Source organism: Aedes albopictus, chromosome 1 (genome assembly GCF_035046485.1).
Source record: "Aedes albopictus strain Foshan chromosome 1, AalbF5, whole genome shotgun sequence".
Lineage (NCBI taxonomy): Eukaryota > Metazoa > Arthropoda > Insecta > Diptera > Culicidae > Aedes > Aedes albopictus.
This window is the reverse complement of record NC_085136.1, coordinates 115,366,644-115,391,171: the sequence shown is the minus strand read 5'-3', so window position 1 is coordinate 115,391,171 and position 24,528 is coordinate 115,366,644. Positions and strand designations below refer to the sequence as shown.

The window sequence follows — 24,528 nt, the reverse complement described above, 5'->3', positions numbered from 1 at the left end:
TTTTCGTGTAAATTGCATTTTGTGTAAACTATTTTTAGCGTGTTACACCGATCTGACAGTAAAAGGACCAAAAATAAATTACACAATGGGTACCGAGGACCGTTCACAATCTGCGAACTTGACTGCGAAAAAATCGCGACCATCATGACGCCGCTGCTAACACACTCCCAAAAGATGAGCAGTAGGCCTACCTTGCCGCTTGCGAATTCCCTGGCCAAATGTAATCGCTCACGTAGTGCCCAAGTGGACAATGTCTATTATAGGTTAAGCGGAAAAGAATAAAAACACTTAGGCTGACACAAATTTCGATTTTCTCTTATCACGCTATGTCTGAACCAGCAGATTATAAAAATTGAATGTACATCGGGTTTCTTTCCACTAAACATCAGTATTCAAGCTATATTTTCATTTACAGAAGGTTTTAAAATATTCTATCGGTGAAAATTTTTCCATACATTTTGTATGGGAGCAAAATTGGCCGAAAATGAGAATTTCATGTAAATTTGTATGAAAAACAGCGAAAAAGATGAAAAAATCAAAATTTCCCCGATGAAATATTTTAAAACCTTCTGCAAACGAAAATATAGCTTGAATACTGATGTTTGGTGGAAAGAAACCCGATGTACATTGAATTTTTATAATCTGCTGGTTCAGACATAGCGTGTTATGTCACCGCCCCCTCGGAAAATTTTGGTCAAAACTCAACATTTTGAGGGGGGACAACATTAAATTATTCAAGAAATTTTAAAATTTCAAGGTGAAATTCGAGTTGCACAGAAAATTTCTTAACAAATCCGATGAGTTTATAGATTTTGCCAAATTGTTTGGGTATTTCTTCGTCAAATACGTTTATTATTTATTGTCCTCCCCCTTAGCGAGCCAACGAGTATTGTGACAAAAGAGAAAATGAGATTTGTTCCGGCCTTATAGCTACAAAAAATTTCAAATTTATTCACTTAAATTTAAAATACACACTGTACTATAAGGATAAGTGACGTTGCAACAAACGAACAAAAGGCTATTCAGATTGCATATGCAAATATTATCCAATTGATTTAGGTAAAATGGCCAAATAATGAACTAACAACCGGGGTGAGAGTGCACGCACATATTTTCCTCCAAGTTCTACAACTACATCTACAAAAGAGACAAGCATACATTTGAACGTGATTACCACTATGAACTTCGGCACGAATTTATGTTGGCCTGTTTTCTCTCACAGCAAATTTGACGTTTAAGCGGAGCGGCACCGCTCAAACAACAAAAATTTCTGTGAGAGCAGCATTGATTCGTGCAGAAGTTCATTACACTGAACGGCGGCTTGCGGTGAAAATTACTATTTTGAGGGTCAATTTAAATACACAACGCCACTAAATTTGTGCAGACTGATTTTTGTTTCAATTCAACAGAATTATGTTTTCAATTTTACCATGGACTCGATTTTCAATAAAAAAAAGTTTCTTTTGGCAACCGGATTCGAACCAAGAACCTTGACATCACCAGGCTCGCATGCTACCACTCGGCTATCGAACCAGTTGATGTGAGAAGAAACAAAACGCACACAAGAAGCGTTGGTGGGTCGATGATCATGTTTTGCCATGGTAAATTTAAAAACATTGTTATGCTTGTCATTACTGCAAGCCGCTTTTCAGTGTAGAAGTAGAAATACCTATCGTGTGATTCTCTCTTTCTCTCTCTGGCCGTCAAACCCTTTGATCCATAAATAATCGTTCTGTTATTATCATAATCGTATTTTAACAACATCAGTTGGACGCAAATTCCAACTCATCTGGTAATAAGTTTTTAATGAAATCTAATAATAATAATTAAAAAATGGAACGAAAATAGACACTTCATTCTTTGCGGTCTAATCACTCTTCTCAGCCTTTGACAGCGTATCAACCAACTGTTTGATGCTTCTAATTCTGTTCTCAACGTCGGTCCTTGCCGCGGGGGAAGTAAGCGTACGGGAATCTCTCTCCATGTCGTCCATGATGCCCTGGAACTCGTGCACAAAGTTAAACTGCGAGCAGAACTTCCTGAGCTCATGGAAACATTTCAGTATTTCAGCTTCTTTTTCACCGCGAACATGTCTCAGCACAGCGATATCGGTGTCCAGGCTGCCAATTTTAGACTGTATTACCTTATTTTTGCTCACGCTGTCATCATAGATGAGTTTCACATCTTTAACAATTACTTCGACGGTTTCTGTTTTCGTGACTGACTGAACTTTGCTATCGTAATGGCTGAAAGGTGTATGGTTGCAGTGACATTTCCCATGGAAGATATATTCTGCTAGATTGGATACGTCTCTAACAATTGGTATTGATTTGTACGATGAGGACAGGGCTTGGCATGGCGTCAAGCATACAATGCAGAATTTCCAGAAAACTTTACATGGTTCCAATACCGTATATTTCACTTCCTTTGATTGCGTGTAGTTGGAATATTTTTCAATGTCGGCGGATACATTTTGCTGTGTGATTTTCATATAATCTAGTTCGTTTTGAAGATCTTGGACTTTCTTCTCCTCCAATAAAATGCCATATAGCTGCAATTTTATGAAGTCTTTGTTCATACGCATTTGTTTAAAAGTCTCGGTGTCTTTGCCACCAAGCTTCGTTAAGTGCTGGTTCAATTCTTCGATAGTTTCCATTGAGCATTCCCATTCCAGTTCCGTTGCTCTCTTTGCACGCTTGTTGTTTATCCATTGTGATACTGGTTTACTGAGGGCAGAGTTGTTCATGTGGAAAACGTTCGTGTCAGCAAAATTCCAAGGTTCCAAATGCGCCAGATCGAAGTTGACGGAAGCAGGAGAACAATTTGTTAGAACAACAACGAGATTCTGCTGAAAGACATCTGGGATTGAGCTTCTCAACAGACTGAACGTGTTGCGTAATGTTACTGTGGCTCGGGTCTGCGTTCCATTTATAACGAGGATAATTGCAGTCAACATTCCACTTTGCTCTGCAGCTCCCATAATTTGCTGAATATTGAAGTCATCCTGAGCCGCCCCTTTGGTATCACTGACCCCTGGGGTGTCTATAAAGTTGAATGTCTTGTCCTCTTTTTTGAAATTATATACAGTACAGGCTCTAGTTTTACCAAGTGAAGAATCCTGAACGTTGTCCTCGTAGTGCTGTAGACCCTCGGTTGCCTCATAATGCTTCGTAGGAATGGCAATTTTCAAATTCTCGAGTGTACCGTTATGGAAATAATTTGTCAGATAGTTTATCAAAGTTGATTTGCCTGAGCCGGTTTCGCCAAACAGAATGACGTTGTATTCCTTGTTCGATGACAATTGCGGGCTTAAGGATTCCATGATAAAAACGATTGACGGCGAAGATATTTTTATGATCTGAGAAAAGAGAGAACGCAGTTAATAATCATTGGCATATGTGTTTATCAGATCCAGCTTCCTAGATTTTTCTTTTTATGAATTTTGGATATCAATGCAAGGTTCTAAGTCAAATGGCCGAATGACGTGTTACCAATGAAAAAATAGATCTTCTTGGTATGGCAAATCGTTCTAAAATGCCATGAATAGAAAGTCCAAGCGAATCACCGATGCCGTTTAATATATTTAAAAGCTTTATAGGGAATCGCGCTACTTGGGCGGTGGCTTCTATTTTCGTCTGTTTTCCGCTATAACTCAGTCAAATTTGAACCAATTGACACAATTTTTGGAATGCGATGAGATAGGTATAGTATCTACCCGTGTACAACATTTCAAGTCAATTGGTTCAACATTGACTGAGATATAGTGGAAAACAGACGAATATAGAAGCCTCCACCCAAGTGGCGCGATACCCTAATTAGTTTCGGGATAGACAACTGGTATAATGGTATCCTTCGTAGGCAAGCAACTACTTTTTAGCCAATTCAAACAGTTTTTCATTTTGCTAAATCAAGTTTATGAGTTGTAAATTAAGTGGTTGTATGTTACGTATGACATTAAGCGTTATTATTATTATTATTATTATTATTTATTCTTTATTCGCTTCATCTGACTCGTGTCTTAATGAAGGTGGTGGGGAAAAGCCTCCTGGAGTTGGCCATGAAAAGTGATTGCCAGTCTCCAAAAGGCATAAAAACCCCGTATCTTTTCGACAAACATTACAGAGATTGACTTACAAGGATCTACATTATAATACAAACAATTTCATACTATTAAAACATTACAAACAACAGGTCACTCAAGCAGTTACTGAAAATAAAAAAAAAACATGTATGTAGATAAGCTTTTTACGTTAACATATTTGGACAGATTCTCGCCTGTATTCAAATTCACTGCATCCAATGTCGAATAATGCTATCACAGCTCACGATGCCTCCGCTGCTGAACCTTTCGCTGGAATGCCTGAGCAGACAGGTTGAAGTCGAACAAATCGAATACTTCATTGAATGCAGTTGTTACGGCACTAATCGGACTATGTTGGCCATAAACTGTGTTGCTGCCTTCGGTCGTCAGGAAGTTACGCTGTCGTAGAGTCCGTTCGGGTGCGTAGATGTTCAGTCGCGATAAAATCTCAGGTGAATCGATTTCTCCCAGCAGAATTTTCGCAGCAAATCCGGCTTGTTGAGCAAACCTCCGGCTGGCCAAGGTATCAATACCAAGAAGGCGGCACCGCTGCTCGTACGGTGGCAGGTTTACAGGATCACGCCAAGGCAAGGAACGAAGAGCACGTCTTACAAATTTTCTTTGAACTGCCTCAATTCTGTTGATCCAAATTGTCTGATATGGGCACCAAACGACAACATTAGACTCCAGCAATGATCTCACAAGGGTGCAATACAGTGAACGTAGGCACATCGGATCCTTGAACTCGTCACAGATTTTAAATATGAACCCCAGTTGTCGATTCGCTTTCGAAATCACATCTTCAAAGTGGAGCCGAAAGGTGAAGCCTGGGTCCAATATAACACCCAAATCGCGTACGTGATTAACGCGCTCTAATTTCAAATTATCTATGGTGTAATCGTAGATTATCGGCTTGAGTTTTCGATGAAAAGATATCACATTGCACTTCTTAATGCTCAAGATAAGCATGTTGATAGAGCTCCAGTTAGCAAAGGTGTTGACTAAATGCTGTAACCTTAGACAATCATCTAAACTTCTGATGGTCATATAGAGTTTTAAATCGTCGGCAAAGAAAAGCTTGCATCCAGGAGGTAACAGACGAGACAGATCATTGATGAAAAGTGAAAACAGCAGCGGCCCGAGATTGCTTCCTTGTGGTACGCCAGATAAATTAGTAAACATAGTTGAAGTTTCCGAGCCAATCACCACACAAAGTTTCCGGTTCGACAAATACGATCTCAACCAAGAAATAGAGTCTAAAGACATGCCAAGAAGCTCTAGCCGCTTCAACAGTATGCTGTGGTCCACTCGATCGAACGCAGATTTAAAATCAGTATATATCGCATCAGTTTGATGACCATCTTCCGTCGTCCGTATACAGTGTGAAGCGAAATTGACAAGATTCGTCGCTACAGATCTATTAGGATAGAATCCGTGCTAGCAGGTACATATGTAATGTTTACATGCAGCAAACAGCATATCTTTGACGACGATTTCGAAAACTTTCGAGCTGGCACATAATGATGTGATTCCGCGGTAGTTCTCAATACACCTTTTATCTCCTTTCTTATACACGGGAAACATAATGGAGAGCTTCCAGTTAGACGGAAACCGACATTGCTGAAGAGACATGTTGAAGAGCGAGGCTAATACGGGGCTTAAAGCATTGCAGCATCTTTTCAGTACACAAGCTGGAATGCCATCGGGGCTAGCGGCAGTGGAGTATTTCATTTTGTTGATCGCAGAAGCAACTTGCTGGCTAGTTATGTTTTTGACTGAAAGCTCACACACATTAAGGGGAGTATCTCTACATGCGATTTCGATCTGAGAATCAGTAGCTGTTTTGTCGTTGAATGCCCCCTGGAAGTGACTAGCGAAGAGATTGCATTTTTCCGAAGCAGAAGACGCATACGATGATCCCAGGAACATTTCTGTGGGCAAGCCTGTCTCGTTGCGTTTTGATTTTACAAAATTCCAAAATTGTTTTGGGTTTCTGCTTAAGTTACTTTGCAGTCGCCTTGTGTAACGTTTATAGAGAAACCTATTATACAGACGATATTCGTTGCTTGCTCTTGTTAGGGTCTGTTTGGTCACTACACAGCGAGATCTACAGTAATATCGAAGGGCCTTTGACCTTTTACGTTTCAAGTTTTTCAGGCGAAAATTACCCCACGGAGGTTTTGAAGCTGGTCTGCGCAAGGGAACATAATCAGGCAATATGGTTTCGATCATTCGTGTGTAACTATCTACTGCATCATCGATGTTATCTGTCGCAAACAGAACTCGCCAATCACATCGAAGAAGTTGTTCGCTCAGTCCGTCAAAATCAGCTCTGTGAAAGTCAAACTCGGGTTGATGCGAGATATCGTCAAACTCTAGGAGCCTGGGTAGATATGCGTGAAGCTCCAGAGCAGGATGATTTCCATCCAGAGCGCAAAGGGGATCATGTGCCTCATAAAGCGAACAGTTTCCGATGGCAGCATCGTTCACGAGAACTAAATCTAAGAGTCGTCGATTCTGATTGTAAACGTGATTGATTTGTGTCAATCCGTGAAGGTTAAATCCGTCAAGAAGGCTGCTGCAAGCAATAGACATAGTAGATCGCATGGCATCCACAGTTGGGCATGCCCGGGACGTTGTGTTCCAGATTAAATCTGACTGGTTGTAGTCGCCAAACAGGTAAGCGAGATCGTTTTCTCTCAAATTGGAAAAAACAGACTCCAGTGACTCCACATGGTTATTAATGCTTGTTAGGTCGGTCTTCTGGTCGGGGGGAAGGTATATAACTCCGATGCTGATTCGAAGGCCAGACAAATTTAGTCTCACCCATATTTGCTCCAAAGAATAATGCACAGAAGAAGGATCGATGCTACTGCTTATTCTTGTTGATACAGCGATAAGCACGCCGCCACCACGTGACTTACGGCTGTTACGACGATTTCTATCGTTTCTGAATACGGTGTAGGAGCTCCCGAAAAGCTGAGGGGACAGAATTTGATCGTTGAGCCACGTCTCAGTAAGCACTATAACGTCATAACAGCATGCCGATACCGCAAGAAAAAAGTTGTCAATTTTTGTGCGAAGTCCACGAACATTCTGATAGTAGAAGGATAACTTGTGCTGGGTATCTATTTCGCCGTTAGGGTTGTCCACTAGACAATCTACGTTCGCTACAGCAGGGCCGGAAAGACAGCCATCGGGCTCGGACGGGGGTTGAACTACGTATCGTGTGATGGAGGATGTAGGCTGTAAAACCGATCGTCTATTAGGGAGAGCAGCATCCATCCTGGCTTCGGCGCGACATATACGTTCATTGAGTTTACCTGAACAAACAGGATTGTCCACCAGACAATCTTCATCAGCTACAGTAGGTCCGGGAAGAAATCCATCGGGCTCGGACGGGCGGCGAACTGAACAAGCAGGATTGTCCACCAGATAATCGTCAGTTGGTCCGGGAAAAGATCCATCTGGCTCCGACGGGGGGCGAACTACGTATCGTGTGATAGGGGATGTGGGCTGCAAAACCGATCGTCTATTAGGGAGAGCAGCATCCATCCTGGCTTCGGCGCGACATATACGTTCATTAAGTTTACCTGAACAAGCAGGATTGTCACCCAGACAATCAACATCAGCTACAGCAGACGGGCGGCGAACTGAATAAGCAGGATTGTCCACCAGATAATCGTCAGTAGGTCCGGGAAGAGATCCATCGGGCTCGGACGGGGAGCGAACTACGTATCGTGTGATAGGGGATGTGGGCTGCAAAACCGATCGTCTATTAGGGAGAGCAGCATCCATCCTGGCTTCGGCGCGACATATACGTTCATTAAGTTTACCTGAACAAGCAGGATTGTCACCCAGACAATCAACATCAGCTACAGCAGACGGGGGGCGAACTGAACAAGCAGGATTGTCCACCAGATAATCGTCAGTAGGTCCGGGAAGAGATCCATCGGTTTCGGACGGGGAGCGAACTACGTGTCGTGTGATAGGGGATGTGGGCTGCAAAACCGATCGTCTATTAGGGAGAGCAGCATCCATCCTGGCTTCGGCGCGACATATACATTCATTAAGTTTACCTGAACCAGCAGGATTGTCACCCAGACAATCAACATCAGCTACAGCAGGACCGGAGAGGGAAATATCGGGCTCGGACGAAGGGTGAACTGAACAATCCACTCGACCATCCGGATTATTCGAGAAGTGAGTCACCTGGAATACGCTCGGATTCAGGCGAGGTGCAGCATCGTGTCTAGCTTCGGCAGGCCATATACTGTTCGTTAAATTACCTGACAGAGCAGGAGTATCGACTGCTTCTGGGATTCCTTCGGAGTAGGCAAGAGTACTCTCGCACAATGATGGCTATTTCGAAAAGTCGACCAAGCTTCTGCGTTGCTCAAGCTGCCTCAAGTAGACCGGGCAGCTCGCGCTCCATGCAGCATGATTCGTATCGAGTTTCAGCTTTCGCTCAATGTTCATTTTCTTACAGTTTGCGCACTCTTTTGAACTTGACTGGCACTCGTTCACCAGGTGATTTCCACTACACACAGGGCACTTCGGAGAAACTGCTTTGCAGTCCTTACTTTTATGGTTGAAAGTTATTCCGACAAATGGGAGGTTCTTTTAGGTTTTCATCAGATTCTTTTTAGAGTTTCTTCAGCAATCCATTCAGGTAGTCCTCTTCGAATTCCTTCAGGAATTCCTCGAAGAGTTCATTGAAGGATTTCTGTAGGAGTACTTATAGGATTTTAAACAAGTTTTCGGGATGAACCTACGGCAGAAAATCTCTAAATAAAAAAGAAAAAAAATTAAACAAGTCTCACCAAGAGTTTCTTCAGTGATTCATTTGCGAATTTCTAAAGAAGCTCCTTAAGGGATTCCTCCAGGAGACCTTTCATAGATCACTCCAAACATTCCATCACCCGAGCACAGGAGAATATCAAAATAATAATAATTGAATCACAAAACCTGTTTTTACATCTTGGTTTGCTATTATTAACTTATTGAGGCATAACTTTTCCATAACAGGTTTAGTTGGCCAATCTTATTTTGTTATGATCCTGCTATTGGTATATTTTCTTTATATAACATTTTAATAAGATGTTTCGTTGTAGAACAAGTTCTGTGTTATTGAGAGTGCACCATTATTTGATCATCAATAGAACAACAATAAAGTTTTGCAATCACAACTACACTCTGCGAGATTTACAGTAAAAGAAATAAAAAAGTTAACATTTGCTGATTTCCACACAAAATGCTATTTCCGGTGTCTACACTCAAATTAATTTACTGATAGAATCTAAGTGCAGAAAGCACAAAGATTGCAAACGAGTGAGAAAAAAATCGTTCTAAGTGCAACTAATGAAAATGAAAAGTTGCATTATTATATTTCATTCTTCCAATAATATATTCAGAGTGTGGCAAGATAAAAAGCAACAAGGTCAACATAAAATCCAAACACAAACATAACAAACATGAAACGAACATGGCGCGCTCAGAAGACGCACATTTTGTTGCCGAAAATTTAAAAAAAAATCCATGCGTAGTGCTCCGTCGCCCGAGTCGCTTGCTGTTTTTAAAGGTATGTAGTGAACTTCTTATTCAAACTTTAAGAACCTCTTCAAACTACTTACATTCCTCTTGTATTTCTATAGAATAGCACCAAATTGTCGCTGCTCCTCCCCCGTCACCAAGGACGAACGCGTTGACGATTTGGAAGCTGCCGGATGCAGCTGCGATGAGGAAGTGCCTTTTGATCGGATAACAGCCTGGCAGAGTCCAAATTGATCACTTTAGTTCTAACAAATAAAAGCAGCTCGATCGTAGATTATGCAAAATTTGTATTTATTTATATTTTGATGCTAATCCCACGTGTAAACAAGCTCATTATTCATCATAATGTAAGCTATGCACTGAACTGTTGAAAACAAATAGCGACGCACATAAATTCTATCATGATAGATTGTATCGGCAAAGATTCAATAGCGCTGCACATATTTTCCAAATGTAAAAGCAACTGGTCACAATCTAAGTGCAGAACTTTTAAATTTAATATGTTATTTTTTCTGAGTGTATGAATCGGTTAAGCTGACCTTTTGACACGGAACTATGAATTACTTGTAATTTTTATTTCTCTTTAGTTCGATCCATTTCAGTGGAAAAATGTAGAATTTATGTTGGTTCTGTTTTGGAAATAAAAAAGTGAACAACGATGATCCACCATAACATAACAAAATTAATTTCTAAATTATCTCAAGGCCGTTTGGGGCAGGAAGACTGGAAGCGTGCCATTCTCCAACAGAACCAACAGAAATTCATTTTTTTTTTCTAAAATGGCACGAAATTAGGCGTTACATACCTGCTAGTTGGTTGGATGGTCTCATTCGCCCTTTTTTTAAGCAACGGCATCGACTGGACTGCGCGAATTACAGAGGAATAACACTCCTCAATTCAGCGTACAAAATTTTGTCCGGAGTTCTGTTCCACAGGCTGAGGCCGATTGAGGAGTCCTTCGTCGGCGAATATCAGGCAAGATTTCGTGAGGGCCGATCAACGACGGACCAGATGTTCACCCTGCGGCAGATTCTCGATAAATTTCGAGAGTACAACTTGCAGACCCATCATCTGTTTATTGATTTCAAGGCGGCGTACGATTCAGTCAAGAGAAACGAGGCAGATTATGATCGAACATGGTTTTCCGGCGAAGCTGATTAGACTGATTCGTGCGACGCTTAACGGATCGAAATCAAGTGTACGGGTTGCGAATGAAATTTCGTCATCGTTCGTAACCTTTGACGGACTGAAGCAGGGCGGTGCTCTTTTGAACTTACTGTTCAACATAGCACTGGAAGGAGCGCTGGTGTGCACAGGAGCGGAACCATTGTCACGAAGTCGCATATGCTCCTGGGCTTCGCGGACGATACCGACATCATCGGAATCGACCGTCGGGCCGTGGAAGAGGCGTTCGTACCTTTTAAGAGGGAGACTGCGAGATTGGACTTACGATCAACACCACAAAGACTAAGTACATGATTGCTGGTGTTCAACGTCGGTCCGGCCGTGGTAGTGGTGACGAAGTGGTGCTAGGTGGGGAAAAGTTTGAAGTTGTGGATGAATTTGTTTATCTTGGTACTCTAGTGACGTGCAAACGAAGACAAAACTCGCGTTGTACAAGTCTCCGATTCTTCCGGTCGCTTTATACGGTCATGAAACTTGGACGTTGAAAGAAGTTGATCGGTGAGCCTTTGGAGTCTTCGAACGTAAAGTGCTGCGAACAATACTCGGCGGTAAACTGGAGGACGGCATCCGGCGGCGTCGCATGAACTACGAATTGTACCAGGTATATAAAGAGATGGATATAGTGAAGCGAATACAACACGGCAGGCTGCGGTGGGCTGGACACGTAGTTCGTATGCCGGAGGAACGACAAGCTAAAATTATATTCAGCAGAGAACCAGGAAGGGGTCGTCGGCTTCGTGGGAGATCGCGCACACGTTGGCTTTTTGCAGTTGAGGAGGACCTAAGGACTCTAACCGTTCAGGGCAACTGGAAGCGATTGGTCCAGGACCGAGGCCAGTGGAGGCGGATACTTCATTCGGAGTAGACTCACCGCTACGAGTTGTAGCCCATCAAGTATCAAGGAAGTACCTTACGAGGATAAAAAAAAACTTTGTTATGATTCTGATATTATAACTCATTTTGCATCCGTATTGTTATCAATAACTTTTTTATTTCAAAATTTGTTATTGAAACATTGTATAAATTCACTGTTATTAAGTTGTTATGAAACTAACAAAACCTGTTATTTAACTGGTCTTCCATGACCATTTTTTTTGTTATGATTTTGTCATTTTGCCGCTTATGACAGACAAGTTTGTAACATGGTATGTTATGTTAATAACATGAAAATAACTCTTTGCGTTACTCACTTATTTTGCCAAAATAACACATTTTATTAAGCGCTCTTCTCACTTTACCGGGCCGGGACCGTGCCGGGCCCCGGCCGTGCCCCGGTCATCGATTTCTTTCTAACGATATCTATGGCGTGCTTCTCATTAGCCCGGCCGGGGCCCGACCGAGCCCCGGCACGGTGTGATGTGAAACACGCCATAGTAATCGCATGTAAGAAATCGATGACCGGGGCACGGCCGGGGCCCGGCACGGTCCCGGCCCGGTGTAATGGGAATAGCCCTTTATGCTGTTGGGATTCCCTTCTGCTCGGGCAGAGGTTCCTGCAGGAGTTTCTTGAGGAATTCTTATAGGAGTTTTTAGTGGATTTCTACAGGATCCTTGCGGGATCTCTCCAGGAGTCAATAAACAGGTTCCTCATAGGAGTTCATTTCTCCATAGCATTTTTTCAGAGATTCCTCTAGGAGTCCTTCAGAGATTGCTGAAGAATTATTATCAAGAGTTTCTTGTATAATCTTCCCAGGAGTTCATTCAGAGATTCATCAAGAAGCACTATAAGAGTTTCCCCCCACAGTTCGATCGCAGCCGTGGTCAAGTATAGGCAGAGGTTAATGTGCGCTCTGTTGTGCGGGATTTATTTGTTATCGACGCGTGCCGTTTAGCGATACTTTTTGTTTGTCGGTTATTCACAGCTTACAAAACTGCCAACGAGCGATCCGTGTTCATAAAGTTTTTATCCCATGATGCTATGATGGACTCATTGCGGAAGAATGCGAAACCACAGCATTTCGTTTACACAAGTGGAAAATCGGTAGAGGTATGCAGGGCTGTGGCGGGTATCAATACGCAGTACATTCCTGTGTTTGATTTGCCGCCAGAACTGCTGGATGATAAACTGTTGTCGGTTCTCCGAGAATATGGAAAGGTGGATCGTGTGGTGCGGGAGAAATTTCCCACGGATTTGTGTACAGGAGTGAGAGGAGTGTACATGAATGTTGAAAAGGATATCCCTCCATCAAAGGAAGCAAAACGGCAAAACGCAGAAAAAACCGACTACCCCATAAGCCGCGGTCGTATCTGGAAACCAAGAAATATCTACGGAACAGCCAAGGGAACAGCAGTCAACGAAAACACTAGGTGATGAAGTAATCGAACTCCTGGACGAAGAATACCTCGATCACTCAACCGACACGGAAGAAGCGGGACAACAACAGACAAGTATTTGTGAAACAGAATCAGCATCGGAAAAGGAAATAAGGCGTAAGGAGAGCAGGAAGAAGTTGGAGGAAGTTGCCTATGCGATCAAGGAAGCCATCGAGAATAATACATTGAAGGATCGGCGGGCACAGTTTGCGAGTTCAAACTCCAATTCTGAATCATTACCAAGAAAAAAGGTCGCTCGTAGAATGTTCAACTGATAGAATAACAAATATTATTAAGATTGTAATCGGCTCTGTAGAGTTTATAAGTAAACAGTTGAGCCTCTCAAATAAACAAACTAGAAAAAAAGGGATTCATCCAGAACTTTTTTTTCAAATTTATTTCCAAGAGTTTCTTCGGAGCTTCCTCCTGGAGTTTCTAGAGATTCTTCCATGGGTTCCTTCTTCTGGGGTTCCTCCAGTATTCACTCCAGGGATCACTCCGGGAGTTCTTTCAGGGCTTCCTCCAGGAGTTCCACAAGAATTCCTCTAAGATTTCATTCACAAATGCGTTCAGTAGATCCTGCACGGATTCCACCAGATGTTCCTCCAGGAGTTTCTTCAGGAGATTGATCGGTGATCCCACCTATAGTTCATGCATATTTCTCCAGGAGTACATTCCGAAATTCCTCCAGGCTATCCTTCAGGGATTCGTTCAGCAGTTCCTTCAGGAATTCCTCCAAGAGTTCCCTCAGAGGTTCTTCCAGCTTCCTCCGGGAGTTTCTTCAGGGACGACGAAATAGTTGCCGTTGGCCGTTGCCCTAATGGTAAATCAGACTGGAAAGCGGCTTAAGGCACTACGCACCGATAACGACACCGCGTATGTCAACAAAGAGATGAAACGGCTCTTGCGCAGTTGTGATATTCGTCACGAAAAGACAGTACCGTATAATGCCGCAGCCGCTTTTCCCTAATGGACGTAGACCTAGACAAGCGCTTCTGGGTGGAAGCTACAGCAATGGCAACGTTTTTGATAAACCGATCTCCAGCTTAGGGTGTTGTGGTACAGTGACGATCCGTTCGTTGAGATCTCGTTAGATGGGCTGTCTCGATGGTTGAATGTTCACTGGTTGGGGCAAAACTCAACTAAAAAGCACTGTCAATGTCAAAATAGATGTCAAAACGAGCTCCTGTATACAGAACGTTTGCGCAAGTATGTAAGTGTTTCGTGAAGTATTTCTCGTCAGTTGCGTGTGTCTAGAGCATTTTGATCAGTTTTCAGTTGCCCCAACGAACGAACACGATTCGTGATCCCAACCAGCGAATCCGTACTGTATTGTGTCGTGGTAATGCCAGACGAGCGTTTCACGGGTAAGCGGCCTGATCTGTCCTGACTGAAAATTTTTGGCTCTAAGGTGATGTGCTACGTCCCCAAGCAGCGTAGGTCGGGAATCTTTGTTAATCGAAAGAATATCGAGTGTACCTACCGAGAACGGAAACAGTGCGAAGAGGGACAGTGTTTGGTAGAAGTTCCAGATGATGTATTTCCGGAGAGCCGAACAATGAAGAAGATGCTCATTAGTACCGAAAACAGGCTGATGATGGAGCTAATAAAGAAGACACCGAAGATTTTTCAGAAGCCGAGTATGACAACGAAGTTATTGGATAGTACATACCACCACAGACAAACAGACGTAACTCTTAGAGGAAATTCATCGACCTGTGTCTTTTTTATGAGCACACTGCCACCTGTTGGTAGAACCGCGCGGGACACTGTCGGCCATGCTGGATTTCGATTTGACGTTTATCTAACACGCCCTACTACTACACAAATCGCATGTAATTTTCGTTTGCGTCATTTAGCAACGTATACACTGGCAAACGTTTGCTCTGGTGGGACGATCGCGGAAATCAAATGGAGTTTGAATTTATCGTTAAATACATGTGCCAAGCCGTTTTGAAGAGTGTTACGTCTGTTTGTCTGTGATACAACTATCCTTTGAATTCAACAAGTTTTGCGACGAATTGGAGAAAATACTGTCTGTTCATAACAACTGTTCAATTTTTTTTTTATTTGTGATATGAATATATCTGTTAATTCATCAAATACAGATATGTACATTATAGAAATCTCTTAGAATCCTATAATTATTACTGCTCGAATACGTTTGTAACTCGCCTAGTAATCAAAAATATAGCACTGATGTTTTGAGTAACATGAGAAATGATACAATTTATACAAATGCTCATTTACCTGTAATTTTCTAGCTCAAGATCAGTAAGCCAAAGGAATCAACTGTTCTGACAAAAAAAAGTAATTGATAAAACAAAATTACATGATCTTTCAAGCTGTTTTTGGATGGTCTCAATTGTAGTGATGCTGTAAATGGTTCAATCAAAGCTATTACAGATACGTACAATCGTATTCTGGAGCAATGTACGAAAGTCAAACGTTACCAGGTTAACTTAAAAACAAAACATTGTCCTTGGCTAAACTTTTAGGTACGTGCAGAAAACTTAACGGATTCCCGGATCAACTGATACAATAGATCAAGTGATAGGTGTAGTTCTAGTATCAGGGACACTCTCTAGTCCCTTCTCATCGCGCAGAGGGTAACAACAAGATGATGGTCTATCGTGCTTGCTGTTTAACGATGCTTAAGGAGGTGTAATAAGGAGAGCGGGGATATACACGAGTGGAACGAGTTTCACGAAGTCCATTCAATTGCTTGGTTTCGCTGATGATATTGATATTATAGATCGCAAATTTGAGACGATAGCTGAAGACTTATCACTAATGAATGAAACCAGGTGAACCGGATTAGCCATTACTGCGTTGAAAACAAAGTGCACGAAGGCAACTGGCTCCAACTGATATAATTATTACATAGGACTTCATGCAAGACTAAACGAAAATATTGGGAAAATTATATTACAAGAGTACAAGTATGAGCTTGGGACATCATGTTAGCCTAACAATGGTACCATTGCGTAGTTTATAGCCTTCTTTATTGCAGTGTCATCTATTTCGACATAATTCATAAAAAATATTCATGAGAGTCTTATTTTCAACTTGTGGGTAAATTTTATTATACATATTGTTTCTATGACCTTCACACGACTACTTTCGATAGAGTATCATAGCTTAAAATTTAATCATTCTTTGTCGATACAAACAACTAATGAAGTACAAAAAATCCCCTTCATAGGTTATGGGAATTGGATGACAAGTCCGAGTTTTGGTTAAACCTGTCCGAAACCAGTTTTTTTCTCTTTTGAGTACATAAGCAGAGTGGTAGAAATGGAAGAAAAAGATTTTTTTTATGTATCCCTGGGATTAAAAAACCGATGACATCATTAAGAAATACTCACGTATGTTTCCTCTGTTCTGTTATCAGTGAAGAGATGCAATGAATAAGGTCTCCGCCTGGCCGTACCCAATCAATTCCACTGCAGAAAAATCTAAGAAATGATGACAACCATAAACTAATTATTTTGTCTTACTGGGAATGCTACTATTTATTTCAGTTCAATCTGACCATAAACGTGTGATGCAAATGAAACATTAATAGAAACTAGGTACTGGCTAACCTTCTTTTCACTAAAATCATCACACTTATTTGTCACAAAAACCGAAAATTATTTTCCCTCACGGAGACTGATGAATACTTATCTTCTATTGGAATATCTCTCTGTAAATTGTGCCCAAATCACAATCAATTGAAACCACCAACCGGTATTGTTATCTGCCACGACCGTTCTGCGAAACAGTTTTCACAGCACTGTAGGCACGAACAGTGTCAAATATGGTTGGGGATTTTTTGATTTTTTTTTTCACTCTCATGCGCTCATAAGATACTCCGTAGGAAGAAACAGTGTTCCCCGGGCCATCAACTTTCGTATTCGCGAATTAGCGAATTTCAACTGGCTATACAGTCAATCGCAAAATTGAGCGTACACCTATATATGGTAATGATGATATTTTGCAAATGAGGGAATAAAATAATAAAAAAGCTGCTTTTGAACAGTGTAACCGTTCGCTGAATTTGCTCGAAAAGTTGTCAAAACGCGGTGGCTTTTGTGCCACTCTCGCGAACGAGAGACCACCAGTTCATATTCAAGTTTTCCCGACTAATGTGACGACTCAACTCTCAAGGGCTTCCTCGAACGGTCGCCGGCAGAAAATTAACCCTAAACGAATCAACTCTAGTACAGAAACGTACGTACTGCAACAATAACGGAAACTTACACAAAGAACGGAACCAAGTAAACTGAATAAACAAACGAGCTAAAGTATTTGAAGTGAATATTTGAGGGAATGTAAAGGCAAAAAAACAATGGAAACAAGAAACAAAAATATCTAAACAACTGAATTCGTCCTAGGTATTATAAGTAAAAAATAATAGGGGGATTCACTTAACAGCGTAAACCGCTTATTAAAGTTTATTATGATTAAACGTCGCGATCACCAAGGCAATCTTTGATCATTTCATTCGAAATTTCATGAAACATTTCAAATAAACAGAAAATCATGGCTTACGCAGCAATTTAATCTGTTTAGTGAGTCCCCTTCATGACAGTGGTTCCGGGAACGTTGGAGAATCATTCACTGTGTGGCACTAGTTTTCTTAGGAGCTTCCAATTTAGTGTAAACATCGTAAATCTCGCGCTCTGGGGATACTGTCTTTGTTAAAGTTGCTCAGAGGACTAAGAGCTTTTGCATAGAAAACAATTTAGATCGAGAATCACTCACTACGTTTAGCCCGAACGTCGAATATCTCGTGTTCTGGACCATTTATCGATGTAAAGCAACTGATTATGACATTTTCGTACTCCAAGGAATGTAGCTGCGATTATTTAAGTAAAATATCCGAACAACTCCTGCAGCACATGTTTACACTGAGACGCCATTTTTTTTTTCACTTTGCGCATCTCCGGCGGCTGACACAGACGCTAAGCATTGGTATTCTCAATTTAGTTGAAAATCGGAGTTTTTGACTAGCGAAGTTGGATTTTTCTCCAAATCCGTGCGTCGGACCTAACTTCGGAAGTGGTGCGCTGTATAGTAAACCTGGTCCGCTATACAGCGCACCACTTCCGAAGTTAGGTCCGACGCACGGATTTGGAGAAAAATCCAACTTCGCTAGTCGAAAATTCCGTGATTCAACTGCACGGACAATATTATGTGTGAACTCATATATATTTTTTGCTATGGATGTTAATACATACCAAGTATTTGTGAAACTAATCCAGGCGATAAACAACAAATATCTTAGTTATATTTTAGGTAATAAAATTTATGTGTGGAAAGACCAATTGGATCGATGTGTATTTTCACATAAAATAAATGTTTACAGTTTTAGCAGTGTAGTAGTTGCGCACAATGGTGACTACTATTAAGCCTTCCAAATATTTTTTCGGTAAAAGCTTTCTATTTCAAGTAATTCAAGTTTAGATGCTTTTCACCATACAACATAAAATGGATTTACTCCTGCTGATCAACTGTGGGTGTGCGCCAAGCGGGTAGTCCATTCCGGGTCATCACCGAAGATTTGTAACGGTCTATTCAAAAACCGAGTGATCGCATCTGTCATAATGACATGACCCTTGACAGTCCGATGACGTTCGTGTTGCGGTCGCCTTGACTAACCAACTTGTAAACATTGGATGCCCATATTCGGAAAATGGGTCAGTTTTGCGCAGTTCTCAACTGTTTCAGCAATAATTCGCGAACTTTGAACAAATAAATTTCCCATCAGTGATATTGAGTCGTTAGTATTTGCGCACCACAGTTTATTTTTAATGTACATACTTATTTTTTCGCGTTTCTAAAGCTGTTCGGCTTGGGTAACATTTTGTCGTTCCTCGGATCTGCCCGAGTTGTTTAAAAAACTGGGAGTGGCAGCCTTTCGTTGGCGAATAATCTGCTCAGATCATTTTTCTGTCGATTCATTACGCGATCCATCAAGAAGTGACAGAGGGTAAGATAAACTGATAGTATCTCGAAATTTTTATTCACTGTTCAGCTATTTTACAGCTTAAAAATTGGAGCGATTCCGTCTATTTTCGTAAGCAATGTACCGGAATCCATCATTACGATGGCCAGTGTTTCGACCAAGGCATGGACCAAGGAACGCAGGAGCATTACTGCAATACCGAATATCTAGACGAAGACCTCGACGAAAATGTCGATTTAGAAGGCCCAGAATATGTTGAACTACCAGATGCGAATCTCGCCGAGGATCTTATCGAAGATGTGGACGTGGTTCCTGCTTTCCCACACTACGATGAGCCTCGTGATGGACAGTGTGCTCACCGCGAGTTTTCGGCTGAGCTTCTGCTCAGAAGAATGCGTAGATATTGATAGTACCGAACTTACTGAACCGTTTTTGGATACCAAAGAACCTGAAGTATCTTACACCGAAATGATACAGCAATGTGCACTTTTTGGCACAAACACCAACGGAGCCCTGAACGGAACATCGTGTGAATCATCCGCTATCACGTTAATAAGGCAAAATTTGAAACAAGAAAGGGATAAAGACTCCAGGCTCCAATCCGAACTTAGACAAGTTAAGGAGAAATTTCGTGCCTGTCAAAGGAAATGCCAGAGGAGACTCCTGACAATACAATCTTTGCGTCGAAAAATTGGGGGCTTAAGTGATCAACTAAAACAGGTCCGAAAAGAATCTCAAGTTGACCGAAGCGTGTTAGCTACACTGAAAAATAATCCGACAATACAAAATAGTCTAAGAAACTCCGCAAAAAAAAAACCTAGGGGCAGAAGATATAATCCAGAGCTTCGGTAATTCGCACTGTCATCGTATTTATGTGGACCCCGCGTTTACCGCATGACGCGGAAATCAAGAGTGGTTTGCCTGCCTGGTAAACGAACAATCAAGCGGTGGACGGAGGACGTGCAAATTGAGCCAGGACTCAACGAAGCAATCTTGGAGCAAATCAAGACAAAAGTTAGTAAATTTTCGGAGCAGGAACGGGTAGGGATGATAGCCATAGATGGCATGAAAATAAAGTCAGGGCTGAGCTACAATGCGAAGTCTGACAAATTCTATGGTTTTCCAAACGATGGATGCGACAGAAAAATTGAGAAGAACAGTACACAAAACTTGGCGACTGAAGCGGTAACGGTAATGGTGAAGGGAGTTTATGGAAAATTCAAGCAGGTAAAATAAACATACTGACAAATACGGTGTCCCAATACGCAAACATAACTTCTCATAGAGGAAGTTTCCTTAACATCCTAGGGCAACTTTTTATTAGTATACTATAGCTGTCCCTGCAAACGTCGTACTGCCTGCCTACTGTGTTTTTTGACATGCAGCTCCTTAGGGATATCCCCCCACGGTGCCCCCACAGACCGTTATTATAAAATAAAATGTCCATCATAACTAAGTTCAGAGATCGAATCCCCCCGCGATGTCATATGTATGGGAGCCTCCCGTTCCAAAGACCGGAGAGGTCTCGCACCAAGCTAAGAAACTTCCCCGGTTTCAAACCCCCTGCATACAATTTGGCGCTGATCGTTTCAGTAGTTTCCGAATCCATAAGAGTCAGACAGACAGACAGAAATTCATTTATATACAGGGTGTTTGGTTCCGGGTTTTGGATATTTTCAGGGCTGATAGGTCTTGATGAGAGATGAAAAAGTTCCCATGGAACATAGGGTCGGAAATCACTGCTAAGTGAGTTAATCACATTTTAAGTTTTTAATTTTTGGTTATCTTTGAAGTCCTATATCTACTAAACTATCAATCGTACAAACTTTCTCAGCGCACGAATTGAAAGCTAATTACTTCTACTTTCTTAGTCTCTTGGACGTAAACTTTGTAAAAATAGTTTAAAAGGCCTTAAATTGAAAAATAATGCAAAATTGGTCGAAAAAATCGACTCTTTTTTGGACATTTTTGATGATTTGAATATGAAAATAAAGCTTTTGTTAAAAAAGTTCTTCTACAAAACATGCACGAACTTGTTCCCTAAAAATGTTTCTTTGACACCAAAACTCTATCTTTTGTAGTTAAGCCAAAAAATGTTTTTGAAAATAACGTTCCAAATTGCATTAACTTCATGCCAAAACAATGGTCATCACCCTATCCGTCGTGCGTTCGTGTGCTGTTGCTCCATTGCATGAGGACGACTACTGCTGCTGGCTTGGCTGCTGGTGATGTCATCGCATACAGAAAACGAGCTCGCTCTTTGTCGCGTCACATCTCCGCCTGTGGAATCATTCGAGGCGGAGTTTGGATTTGCGCATACTAAGTGCGACGTGCAGTTAACTTGTTTTTCGACGGAGCGAAAGGAAAGCGCCGACGAAAGTGTATTTACAAGAGCAACCATTTAAATCCTTCGCACTCGTAGCTCTGCTGCGGTGCTGTTCAGATGGGGGGGGTCTGTGCGTGCGGCAATTTAGAGCATGCACTTATTTGATGCATTTCATTTTTTTTTGTATGATGTGCAAGGATAATGATTCTTCTTATTTCTTGTATAACATTCCCACTGGGACAGAGCCTGTTTCTCAGCTTAGTTGTAAAACATACAGCAATAAATTCCTTTAGAACAAACCATGGGGGATCCTTGGGATATGATACCTTTGGGGAATCTAATCAACAAGTTGGACATTTTAGGAGAAGTTGGGGATTCTTAATGGACACTGGGGATTTTTAGGAGATATTGGGAATTTTTAAGGAACATTGGGGATTTTTAGGAGATATTGGGGATTTTTAAGGAACATTGGGGATTTTTAGGAGATATTGGGGCGGGTAAAGGGAACTTAGGAATCATGGGGGTCCTTGGGAAATGATACCTTTGGGGAATCTAAACAACAAGTTGGCCATTTTAGGAGATACTGGGGATTTTTAAGGCACAATGGGGATTTTTACGAGATATTGGGTAGGGTAAAGGGAACTAAGGAATCATGGCGGTCCTTGAGAAATGATACCTTTGGGGAATCTGATCAACAAGTTGGACATTTTAGGAGAAGTTGGGGATTCTTAATGGACATTGGGGATTTTTAGGAGATATTGGGGCGGGTAAAGGGAACTTAGGAACCATGTGGATCCTTGGGAAATGATACCTTTGGGGAATCTAATCAACAAGTTGGACATTTTAGGAGAAGTTGGGGGTTCTTGTGGTGTCCCAGTGGTGTCCACTGGGGATTTTTAGGAGATATTGGGAATTTTTAAGGAACATTGGGGATTTTTAGGAGATATTGGGGCGGATAAAGGGAACTTAGAAACCATGGGGTCCTTGGAAAATGATACCTTTGGGGAATCTAATCAACAAGTTGGTAATTTTAGGAGAAGTTGGGGATTCTTAATGGACACAGAGGATTTTTAGGAGATATTGGGGATTTTTAAGGAACATTGGAGATTTTTAGGAGATATTGGGGAGGTTAAAGGGAACTTAGGAATCATGGCGGTCCTTGAGAAATGATAACTTTGGGGAATCTGATCAACAAGTTGGTAATTTTAGGAGAAGTTGGGGTTTCTTAATGGACACTGGGGATTTTTAGGAGATATTGGGGATTTTTAAGGAACATTGGGGATTTTTAGGAGATATTGGGGCGGGTAAAGGGAACTTAGGAATCATGGGGGTCCTTGGGAAATGATACCTTTGGGGAATCTAAACAACAAGTTGGCCATTTTAGTAGATACTGGGGATTTTTAAGGCACAATGGGGATTTTTAGGAGATATTGGGGATTTTTAAGGAACATTGGGGATTTTTAGGAGATATTGGGGAGGTTAAAGGGAACTTAGGAATCATGGCGGTCCTTGAGAAATGATAAATTTGAGGAATCTGATCAACAAGTTGGTAATTTTAGGAGAAGTTGGGGATTCTTAATGGACACTGGGGATTTTTAGGAGATATTGGGGATTTTTAAGGAACATTGGGGATTTTTAGGAGATATTGGAGAGGTTGAAGGGAACTTAGGAATCATGGCGGTCTTCGAGAAATGATAACTTTGGGGAATCTGATCAACAAGTTGGCAATTTTAGGAGAAGTTGGGGATTTTTAAGGCACAATGGGGATTTTTAGGAGATATTGGGGATTTTTAAGGAACATTGGGGATTTTTAGGAGATATTGGGGCGGGTAAAGGGAACTTAGGAATCATGGGGGTCCTTGGGAAATGATACCTTTGGGGAATCTGATCAACAAGTTGGACATTTTAGGAGAAGTTGGGGATTCTTAATGGACATTGGGGATTTTTAGGAGATATTGGGGATTATTAAGGAACATTGGGGATTTTTAGGAGATATTGGGGCGGGTAAAGGGAACTTAGGAACCATGTGGATCCTTGGGAAATGATACGTTTGAGGAATCTAATCGACAAGTCGGACATTTTAGGAGAAGTTGGGGATTCTTAAGGAACATTGGGGAGTTTTAGGAGATATTGGGGATTTTTAAGGAACATTGAGGATTTTTAAGGAACGTTGGAGATTTTTGAGAGATATTGGGGAGGGGAAAGGGAACTAAAGAATCGTGGCGGTCCTCGGTAAATGATACCTTTGCGGAATCTAATCAACAAGTTGAATATTTTAGGAGAAGTTGGGGATTTTTAAGGAACATTGGGGATTTTTACGAGATATTGGGTAGGGTAAAGGGAACTTAGGAATCATGGCGGTCCTCGGGAAATGATACCTTTGGGGAATCTTATCAACAAGTTGGACATTTTAGGAGAAGTTGGGGATTCTTAATGGACACTGGGGATTTTTAGGAGATATTGGGGATTTTTTAGGAACATTGGGGATTTTTAGGAGATATTGGGGATTTTTAAGGAACATTGGGGATTTTTAGGAGCTATTGGGGCGGGTAAAGGGAACTTAGGAACCATGGGGGTCCTTGGGAAATGATACCTTTGGGGAATCTAATCAACAAGTTGGACATTTTAGGAGAAGTTGGGGATTCTTAATGGACACTGGGGATTTTTAGGAGATATTGGGGATTTTTAAGGAACATTGGGGATTTTTAGGAGATATTGGGGATTTTTAAGGAACATTGGGGATTTTTAGGAGATATTGGGGCGGGTAAAGGGAACTTTGGAACCATGGGGGTCCTTGGGAAATGATACCTTTGGGGAATCTAATCAACAAGTTGGATATTTTAGGAGAAGTTGGGGAATTTTAAGAAACATTGGGGATTTTTAGGAGATATTGGGGAGGGTAAAGAGAACTTAGAAATCATGGAGGTCCTTTAAAAATGATACCTTTGGGGAATCTAATCAACAAGTTGGACATTTTAGGAGATATTGGGGATTTTTAAGGAACATTGGGGATTTTTAGAAGATATTGGGAAGGGGAAAAGGGAACTTAGGAATCATGCGGGTCCTCTTAGGAAAAGTTGGGGATTCTTAAGGGATATTGGGGATTTTTAGGCGATA

At 41.4% G+C, this 24,528-nt stretch overlaps 1 protein-coding gene across 1 annotated transcript in view; it reads right to left on the bottom strand.

The window, feature by feature from the left end:
* Positions 1 to 931: 931 nt before the first annotated feature.
* LOC115253610 (uncharacterized) overlaps positions 932 to 24,528 on the bottom strand; it is a 78,570-nt gene continuing 54,973 nt past the window's right edge. Inside the window, exon 2 of the mRNA XM_062845248.1 lies at positions 932 to 3,358. Within this exon, the coding sequence (XP_062701232.1) occupies positions 1,868 to 3,322 (1,455 nt within the window). The 5' untranslated portion in view covers positions 3,323 to 3,358 and the 3' untranslated portion in view covers positions 932 to 1,867. The remainder of the gene's footprint in view (positions 3,359 to 24,528) is intronic.